A 10,393-nucleotide genomic window follows, 5' to 3' on the forward strand; every position below is an offset into this window, starting at 1 on the left:
AAATCTTTCACCGTATTCTGTGAGTCGGTAAAGCGATGTGTCACTGTACGCATACAAGTGTACATCTGTATGTAATGCAGAAGAAATCATAGGCCGCACTTCGCTAGGCGACGCATGCGAGCTCAGTGCTAATTTTAACGACGCGGCGTCGTAGCCAGTTTCGTTTTTGCGGTTTTTGATTTGCGTCGTCGAAGTTGAATCAACATTAGTTTCATCAGTTTCAGTGCCTTTATCAAGCGCATGGCCAGCATAGGTGTTGCATATTACTACAAGCGTTCGCCATCGACTTCGACTCTCCTCTGTTAAAGAATTTGAAAGTACAAGTGCTCATAAGTAATGCAAAAAGCATAAACAGTGTCGCAAGCAAAGTAAGAATCGTTTTGTTTAACCGTTACATGTACGAATGAGTGGAAGCAAAACAAATTACAATCAAGACTAGACACTATAAACATAAAATTTAAACCAAACAAAACACGAAAATACATATATGTATGTTTGTATGTATGGATGTATATGCATATGTACGTGATAACAACAATAAGCCCATAAAACCAATTTAAATACGTCATATTCTTTAGCGGATGAGTCAAAACAACTGGAAAAGTTTCAAAAATACAATTTAAGTATAGAAAGCCATCGACAATTTGAAAAAAAAATTATTAATTTCGCTTATTTTAGAGTTATATTGAGAATCAGAATCTGCGATGAGTTTTTAAGTAAACAGCATATAATAGTATAACAAGTAAATATCACATGGTCTAGTATATATAACAGTATAACACTGCTAGTATATAACTGTCCTAGTAAATAAAAATGGTAAGATAATCCATACCATAGCGTTTAAGAACACAATCCAGCCGCCCTTTCTACAGCATTCCACCCCTCTCCATGCCATGCGAGCAACTTTGCTGTGTACGTGCGATCCAAGTTTCAGTTGTTGACGTTCTTGGCGGCTTTTGAGGTGAACAACATTGTTTTTCTACTCGTATAGTAAGAGCACGCAGCAAAAGCATACTCGGAGTTGTATTTGCCATATAAATTGAAAAGTACATAGATCCATATGTGTGTACAGACTCTACACTCATTGTATAACACCACAATTAATGACTGTTATTTTGTCACTAGCTTAGCTGACTTGAGCTGAGTTTTATGCCAAAATATTTGTTTAATCTGTTCGCATCAATTACAGCAACAACAACAAACCATATAAATTGACTTTATCCGACTTCGGTGATAACTCGTAGACAATTTGTAAGATTTAACCCCGTCAATAATCGTGTATACTCGATCTACACATATGTTTGAGTGCTTCCAGTCAATCAAACTATTAATGAGTTTAATTTATCGATTTGCATTAATCGCATTCACACAAAAGTGGCATAATTGGACAGCCAAAAGATAAGCGACACCATCGAAACATAATGATGTCAGTGTGTCCATAGCAATATTATTAGAAACCAAATTATCTCCTCCATACTTTTACTATGCGAGTCACTTGGTTTCTTGTCTACTTTAAATTTACCTTAAAGAGGATGGCATATTTACAGGTAGTATCCAAAAATATCTCAAATCAAAGCCCACCCCGGTTACCGATTACCACAGAAGTAAAAGTAAGCGGAAGAAGGTGCGAGTCAGTCTCGTGCTACACGTGCTACTGGACTATGAATTTGTCGTCCTACTTATTTATAGAGTCACACTGCCTGATTATGTCTGTGTGTGTGTGTGTACGTGCACATGTGCGTGAGCTCTTGTTTGATGTGTTTGTTAACGAATTTTCAGCATTTCCTTCACATTCTTTTAAAAATAAACAAAGTCTGTTTGGGCTAACGTCAATGTTTTTTTTGTTATTGCTGAGCAAAATATAAATAAATGCAATGCTTATACAAATTCATACAAACGCACATATGTATGTATGTACATACATAGATATAATATCAACGTATAGAATAAATAAGTATTTTTGTGCACAGATGCTGCAAGCTTTTGATTATTATTATTATTATTTTTCCATCTTTTATGTCATTATAGTGTACAAATCTAGAAGTTATACATCACACTTATGTACACAAATATGTATGCATTATGTAAATCTGTGTGTGATATATGTACATACATATGTACTAGGGCATTTGTAAAAAAAGGCAATTTTCTCATTTTTATTTAATGCGTAGGCTGCGAGTTTACTCACGTTTATTTCGCCGACACTGAGACAGACTTGTTTGTAATAATTGGATTACAATCACATGTTATTGTTGTTCTTCTTAGGGCGCATGCTTCTCTCTTATCAACTTGTTGCGCTTTCCTTCTATCCACGAACATCGCAACTGTGAAGATTGCATTTATATGTATGCTCATACGCACCATGTATGTACATATGTGTACATATGTAAATATGATGTCCACATATTGATATTTGGAAAATGTATCTTAAGCACGGCAACAGATTTATTTTATACTATTCGAAATATTGTACTGCTCTACATCCCTTATACTCTACTACTACTATTCTACTATTAAATTACAACTCTTCTAATATCTCTACTACCATTACCTTTCTACTACTTACTTACAATATGATGTCCACATATTGATATTTGGAATTTGTATCTTTAGCTCGGCAACAGATCTATTTTATACCATTCGAAATATTGTACTGCTCTATATCCCTTATACTGTACTACTACTACTCTACTATTAAATTACAACTCTTCTAATATCTCTACTACGACTACTTTCTACTACTTACTTATACTTAAACCACAATGCCTTCACATTTATCATTTTAGTAGACAAATGTAATATCTTCATTTTGTGTCCTTTGAGTTTAAAATTCATGTATGTATACATATGTATAACTGAACATACATATGTGCAACATGTGTACATACAAATATATGAAACAAACCGTAAGTTCTTGCAACCAGATGCTAAAGCCGTTTTGACTATTTCGAGACGATCGTGCTCGCCAACGTAAGACTTATTGTAAACAAGTGACAAGCACATTTGCACAATTAATTTGTGAGCAAAATCTGGCAAAAAAAAAAAAAAAAGCAATCTAGTCGGAGACATTTGTATGATAAATGCAAGTAGACAAAAAGAGAAATCCAGAGTGGGGGAGAGCGAGTGAGTGAAGGTGGTGTCGGGAGGGGGAAGGCGGGGGGACATGTGTTAATTGTCTGACAAATTGAAAAACACGAAGCCCGCTCATGTGCTAAGGTCTAAAATGACCAGGTCTTAAACAAATATTTATTATACAATATGGTGTACATGTGTATATGCATGTGTGCGTGTGATTGTGCTTCCAAATATATGTTAATAGATTCGATCATTTAATTTACTTACAGCCAGCCAGCAAAACTGTAACAATAAAACAGAGACAGCGACAGACAGAGAGAGAGAGATAGAGAATGGGTCGTTGGGGTCGTCAAAGTCCAGTCCTGGAGCCGCCAGATCCGCAGCCACCACCTATTCCGCCACGTACATTCATGCGACAGTCGAGTATTACAAAAATTGGCAACATGCTCAACACGGCAATCAATATTAACGGCACTAAAAAGCCGCAAAGTGAGTTTTCTTCCTTCCGTAAATCGCATAAGTTATTTATTTTTTAAGGTCGTGCGCGCCGACACACATACGTACATAGATGCGTAAGTGTTTGCATTTGTGCGTGTATAAATATGCGACATCCCAGTCAGCTGTTGTGGCTGGCATTTTGCAGCACTTGAAATTTACGTTAGCCAACACCGGCGAAACCACATTGGACGCCGTTTATTTGCAGTGAATTAGTGGCCTGCAACTTCTATTGTAAAGTGCGAAATTTGCAATAAATTTTGGTACTTCCATTTTATGTTGAAATTAAGAAAACAAATTAGTCAGTAATTAATTTGAAATTGTTACCGCTGCGCGTTAAAGTGTTATACCCTCATCGCAATTGTATTTTTCAATGGTGTACATAGTTTAAAAGTGCGTAAAATCCCATTCGGCCGCCGCTGCCGCATTTGCAAAAGCGACGACGCAACACAACGACGGCGGCGACGAAGCAGTGCAGTAAAAGAGGCGGCAAAAACTGGAAGAAGAAGCAGCTTAACATTAACAGCAGAACAGCATTAGAATCCGACTTTTTTTTTGTCATATTTGTCATGCGAGAGTTGTAGTTATATAGTCATATATATGAATGTATGTGAACACGATTTTGATATGATGATAATCTTCGTCACGGCGCGTCAGTCTCCGTGTGTATTGCCGTGTGCTGTGTGCAGTGTATTTGTGAAAAGAGATGTACATACTTATGCAAAAATATTAAGTACGAGGCGCATTCAAATCGAATATTGATTGTGCGTCGTCGTCTCCAGCGACGCCGCGCTTTTCTTGTAGAGAGGCAACGCAGCGCTTTATTGAATGCCCAAATAAATGTATGAAATTTGTGTTGTAAGAGAATAGCTGCTAAACAAGGAACGTTCATTTTGAAGGTTAGATTGCCACCCGTTGCGTTTGGTAAACCTAAGACAGAAAACGGCAAATAAAACGCGATAAAACAAAGCGTAAGACAAACGGTGCAAACGGCAAGCGAAACACGTCGTTGGAGTAAACGACGAGAAAGAAGAGCAATGAGAGCTAAGGGATGTTTGTTTTGCAATAGAATAAATAATATTAATCGCATTGTTTAGCAAATATACAAGCGTTAATATCGCTTTACGACGGTCTTTTATCGTGCATTTTACTCTCTCAACCTACCGACCGACAATCTCCAGAAATAGTGTAAAATTAGTTTGCGATAATTTCTCATACAACCACAACCACCGGCTGCACACGACATACACAGCACACATGCATACTGACAGTAGTACTGTGTAATACTGCTTGCTTCTTGCTGCTTCCTCGCTATGTTGCTGTCGTCGGCGTATGTACATATGTACATATGAACATGCATGATGTATATAAATGTATGTAAACGAAATATACTCCCCTACTTTGCAGTTTCTTCTCCACATGTCGTCGACGCCGTTGTCGTCACCAGCAGCAGCAAAATAAGTATACGTGCTTAAGTTGTGTTGAGCAGTGACGAAAAAAGAAAACAAGAAACGTACATATAAAAAGCAAAGTACATCACATAACAATAACAACAATAACAAAAGAAAAGGGCCGAAACAAAAGCAACGAAAGTTAAGCACTTTGGTTTTGTCTTTTGCTTTCGGTTTGTTCATTGTCGTCGTTTCTTTGGCAAGCTTAACTCCTTCGGCGCAGGCAAAGTAGAAGTGAAAATAAAGTCCGCGTTCAACACTCTTTCACGACAACAACTACAACAATAAAACGACGTTCCCCAACACGCACACAATACAATTGAGCGCCTTTAGTGGGAGAGTGAGAACGGGAGTGTCAGCAGTGCGATTGGGAGCGAGAGCGCGACCGCAACTCCTTGGCCTTATTTGATTGTTGTTGTTGTGTGGCTAGTCGTGTTGAGTTGTTGTGGCTTGTTGTGTGTTGCCTCCTGCTAACTCGCGCGCGCTGCTCAACGAAAACTGTTCAACTGTCATGGCCGGTAAGTCATTATTACTCTTCCAGATCTTGGGGTATCTTGTATTTTCTTTTTCTCTCGTTTGCCCTGCTCTTTCTCTTCCCTTGCGATTTTTAAAGATTTTGTAAAATCCCACATTCAATATAAACAAATTGTTTGCAATTTGTAAACAAATGTATGAAAATAGCTTATATTGTTTACTTTCTGATGATTGGCGCCATCTAACGGTCACAATTTTCAATAATAAGCGTCCGCAAGTTAAATTGAATACATACAAAAAATATTCGAAGAAAATGAATTAAATTAAAATTTACTTATGGCCGAATTAACCATAAAGTTTTGTTATTTTATGGTTTTTATTTAACCATATTGAATCATTTTATGCGATTTGATAAATCATAAGTTTAGATTATAATTAATTCAACCTATAAAGATTATTTTAATATATATCTGTAGGCCTTAAGTTAGATCTCAAGAAGTTTTAAAATAACAGGTTAGCAGTGACAACTCATAAAAGTAATTCGAAGAGGTTAATTGATTATTAAATTCAGTTTATTTTTCCCCCACACATTATTTCTACTCTGATAATTGCTAATTATACAGTTAATATTCCCATTCTTGGTTAGAGTGTCAATAAAACAATACATGTTTAATTAAACATACAAGGATTTTGTTTTTATTTTTATACAAAGAGTAATGTCATTTCTAAAAAAAATAGAATAGGGCACGACTCCTCAGGTTGCTCGTTGCGAAGTTGTAGTTGTGCTTTTTGCTGCGATATCGCGTGCTATTGTTAAATAATTGTGCCAATATTTGATTATTATTTAGTTTAGTCCTACGAAGTTCTACAACCACTTACAATGTGCCTGCATAAATAACAGTACAACTAAAAATCATTTTAACAATAAGCCAATGACAGTTTGTGTTTTCATTCCTTTTTTTTATATTTATTTTATAAAAAATGTGCGGTGTTCTTAAAGAAGCTGCTGTCGTTTTATTGCTCAGTTTGTCAGGACTACAAGTTTAAATATATAGAATAGTTTCAAAAAAAATTAATTTTGAATCCCAGAATGAATTAATTAAAAGCTAAATATTGAATACTAAGCAAAGTTTGTTTATAATCGACCTACTCTTGGATAAATGGATAAGTTGCCTTGACCTGGAAAGCAAACCGCGCCACCTAGAATTGGGTGTGTTTTACAAACATTCTGGTGGATTTAAGTATTTTAATTAATATGTGTTGTCAACATACTTCAACATACTTCTAATAAAACGGACTTCGGAATTGCAAGATATATTTTAAATCAACATTAAAAAAGCTCGTATTTATTGAATTATGTACACACTTATATTTGTAGGATTGTACAACCAAAAAGTAAAAAAGTTTCGATGGTTAGCTTTGGCGTCATTACTAAATAAACGAATACAGAGACGTCATCGTTGTCCTTTCGATTCGTCTCATCTCCTCCAGCTAGTGTTACTACTACTGTGACTATTGATTGCCTTTAGGGCAAGCGCAAATCAAATGTAACAGACTTAGGCACTTCGCAGATTGCCGACAATGAGAAGTGATGGAAATGTGAAATTCAATACATACTACAATTTTCCCTCTCTCTCTCTTTCTGTTTTACAGGTAATGGAGAGGCCTCCTGGTGCTTCTCACAGATCAAGGGCGCCTTAGATGATGATGTCACCGATGCGGATATCATATCCTGCGTTGAATTCAATCATGACGGCGAGCTGTTGGCCACGGGCGACAAAGGAGGTCGCGTCGTCATCTTTCAGGTGAATATCAAGATTTCATGAATTACCATCAAATTAATAACATAAAATATTATTTTTGAAGCGTGATCCCGCCTCAAAAACCTCCAATCCTAGACGCGGTGAATACAATGTCTACTCGACATTCCAATCGCATGAGCCTGAATTTGATTATCTCAAATCGCTGGAAATCGAGGAGAAAATCAATAAGATACGATGGCTGCATCAAAAGAACCCCGTGCACTTTCTGCTCTCCACCAATGATAAAACGGTGAAATTGTGGAAAGTGAGTGAGCGCGATAAGTCGTTTGAGGGCTATAACACGAAAGAGGAGAATGGTCTCATCAGAGATCCACAAAACGTAACCGCCTTACGAGTTCCTTCTGTAAAGCAAGTGCCGCTAATGGTTGAGGCTTCACCACGTCGGACTTTCGCCAATGCACACACCTATCACATCAATTCAATTAGCGTTAATTCGGATCAAGAGACTTTCCTATCAGCCGACGATTTGCGTATCAACCTCTGGCATCTGGAGGTGGTTAATCAGAGTTACAATATTGTTGACATCAAGCCAACCAATATGGAGGAGCTGACGGAGGTCATAACCGCAGCTGAGTTCCATCCGACCGAATGCAATGTATTTGTATACTCCAGCTCCAAAGGGACAATACGATTATGTGATATGCGATCAGCGGCACTTTGTGACCGTCACAGCAAGCAATTTGAGGAGCCTGAAAATCCAACGAATCGCAGTTTCTTTAGTGAAATAATCAGCTCCATAAGTGACGTTAAGCTGAGCAACTCGGGTCGCTATATGATCTCCAGAGACTATTTAAGCATCAAAGTTTGGGACTTGCACATGGAGACAAAACCAATTGAGACCTACCCGGTAAGAGATTCAGCTTAAAATGCTTCGATCTATGTTCACGACGCAACATTTGTGCTTTTGCAGGTTCACGAATACCTACGTGCCAAGTTGTGCTCGCTCTATGAGAACGACTGCATCTTTGACAAGTTTGAGTGCTGTTGGAATGGCAAGGATAGCTCTATAATGACGGGCAGTTACAACAATTTTTTCCGCGTATTTGATCGAAATTCGAAAAAAGATGTCACTCTCGAGGCATCCAGGGATATTATTAAGCCCAAGACGGTGCTAAAACCGAGAAAAGTTTGCACTGGCGGCAAACGAAAGAAGGACGAGATCAGCGTTGATTGTCTCGACTTCAATAAGAAAATCTTACATACCGCTTGGCATCCCGAGGAAAATATTATAGCTGTGGCCGCGACTAATAACCTGTTCATATTTCAGGATAAATTTTAGCTAAAACTTCTACTGCAAGCATTGTACACACCACCCACGCCCATTACTATGGCCTTGGCAAAGCCTTGGCAACAGTGGCAACAGTCGGCTCATTTAAATGATAATTCGATTGATTTGTTTCAAAAGCGCCGTCAAAATTCATATAAATTGTTTGCTTATCATTGATCCAAGACCCTTCCTACCCACACATAAACAACAGCAACAACAACACAAAAATGCCATAGCAAAAGCTTTGTAACATTTTTCCTTAGTGATACGTACAATATAAATAAACAAATTTTATACATAGATAACATTTATATATTTAATGATGAAGCAGAATTATAATTTTCTTCTAGCGCAATTAAAGAAACAATCGAATTATCAAACGTAGTGTACCAAGTTTTTTTTTTTATATTAATATGCGCCCAAGTATTTCTAACAAAAATTATATCTAAAATTACAAAAAGAAAAAAAACAATGAAAAAATATACATACAAAACGCATATTAAAATTTTTGTTCGCTGTTAAGTTTAATCATAACACAAAAAAAAGTTTAGCATGCATAAAAAGTTAAAAATAGGAGTTGTGCGCTTTTCTTTCTGTTGTATGTTTTAATCTTCGTTTTCGATCAAGTTCATTCCAAGCTGTTAAAAAACGAAAATAATTAAAATAGCTAGCCTATCAATAATGTATGATACTAAATCTCAGCTAAAATATCACCAGCGCATACCTCACCTCACCTTTCACCCCATGCTGTTATCAGTCATACAAATCACCACGCAAATACGAAATGCTCATTTAAACATCTAAATTTACTAAGAATCTGTTAAGAAGAAAATTAAAGAAAAACAAAATAAAATCAATTAAAATATAATGCAAATAATAAAAGTATACAAATACTGCAGTCTTTAAATTTTCTCCTATGAGAGACATACAAAAAAAAAAAAAAACAAAACCTAATTTTAACATAATTATTTGTATTAGTGTTCTCAAGTTCTTTAATTTTATATCTTACAAAAAAAAAACAACAATATTTTTATACGCTATGTTTTAAGCTAAGTATTGCTATTATTAGTTACACTTTGCGTGCAGGCGTCCAAGTCCCATATTACATATAATATAGGTTCCCCTCACCTGGTCACCTGTTTGTCAGCCTCTCCTGCACCTGCCATAAAGTAACTAACTTGGTTGGCATCATATTAAAATGGTTTTCAGCTTCTTCAACTTAACAATTGTTTACAGTCCCCTCTCACCATGCACAACTGGTCGACTTTTAGGCTATCTAGTGTGTCTAGTGTTAATAAAAAATGTGAACTAAAAAGGTTAATCGATAAAAAAATAATAAATATATAATGAATTGCAGGCATTGAGAGTTCAAAAAGAATGAAATGTAAACGCATAAATGATAAAAAAAATATGTGCTTCTTATGAGAATTAATTATGTATTAAATATGTATTTCCAATGAACTAGTTATACAGAATTAGAAAGCAGGATGGACGGTTACTTTTACATACATACATACATCCACATTGAGCCCAAAATAAAAGAAGTTGTTTGTGAAAAAACCGTGTGAAATTCGATTACCATTTAAGTAAAAATTCTATTTTTAATACATACAATGTACATTTTGTTTCAGACAAATATACACTACACACATTATGCCCACAATTTATTTCGTTGAAACAATTAATCGCCAATTTTGTATTGGGCAGTGGACATTTTAAAAATTGATCTGTAGCATGCCTTTTTGTAAATAAATTCGTAAATACATTTTTGAAAGCATGCAAAGAAGAATCACAACAACAAGAAAATA

The 10,393-nt window shown here is 36.1% G+C and overlaps 1 protein-coding gene and 1 long non-coding RNA gene across 6 annotated transcripts; one reads left to right on the forward strand and one right to left on the reverse strand.

Moving 5' to 3' along the window:
* Window positions 1–172: 172 nt before the first annotated feature.
* LOC133839240 (uncharacterized) lies at window positions 173–3,474 on the reverse strand. Of its 4 annotated transcripts, none has more exons than XR_009894080.1 (3): window positions 3,343–3,463; window positions 2,189–2,324; window positions 173–299 (listed from the first exon to the last, which is right to left on the reverse strand). It is a non-coding gene; the product is annotated as an uncharacterized LOC133839240 (long non-coding RNA). The 4 variants fall into 4 exon arrangements; XR_009894078.1 differs by lacking the exons at window positions 2,189–2,324; window positions 3,343–3,463 and adding exons at window positions 833–1,522; window positions 1,591–2,045; XR_009894077.1 differs by lacking the exon at window positions 2,189–2,324 and having other exon boundaries at window positions 3,343–3,474.
* Window positions 3,408–9,099, forward strand: LOC133839222 (protein phosphatase PP2A 55 kDa regulatory subunit). Of its 2 annotated transcripts, XM_062270632.1 has the most exons (5): window positions 3,803–3,963; window positions 4,978–5,539; window positions 7,149–7,300; window positions 7,362–8,165; window positions 8,229–9,099. In XM_062270632.1, the coding sequence occupies exons 2-5, from the start codon at window positions 5,533–5,535 to the stop codon at window positions 8,595–8,597; spliced, it is 1,332 nt and encodes a 443-aa protein (XP_062126616.1). In that variant the 5' UTR covers window positions 3,803–3,963; window positions 4,978–5,532; the 3' UTR covers window positions 8,598–9,099. The 2 variants fall into 2 exon arrangements, with proteins under 2 accessions (XP_062126615.1, XP_062126616.1); XM_062270631.1 differs by lacking the exons at window positions 3,803–3,963; window positions 4,978–5,539 and adding an exon at window positions 3,408–3,564.
* Window positions 9,100–10,393: the final 1,294 nt, after the last annotated feature.

The sequence above is a fragment of the Drosophila sulfurigaster genome, chromosome 2R (assembly GCF_023558435.1).
Source record: "Drosophila sulfurigaster albostrigata strain 15112-1811.04 chromosome 2R, ASM2355843v2, whole genome shotgun sequence".
Taxonomy (NCBI): Eukaryota; Metazoa; Arthropoda; class Insecta; order Diptera; family Drosophilidae; genus Drosophila; species Drosophila sulfurigaster.

Excerpts from the sequence above, each read along its gene's own strand:
- LOC133839222 (XM_062270631.1), top strand. The coding sequence starts at position 3,408 with ATGGGTCGTTGGGGTCGTCAAAGTCCAGTCCTGGAGCCGCCAGATCCG. Across the intron at positions 7,301-7,361 it reads GTCGCGTCGTCATCTTTCAG|CGTGATCCCGCCTCAAAAAC; the intron begins GTGAATATCAAG and ends TTATTTTTGAAG. Across the intron at positions 8,166-8,228 it reads AACCAATTGAGACCTACCCG|GTTCACGAATACCTACGTGC; the intron begins GTAAGAGATTCA and ends GTGCTTTTGCAG.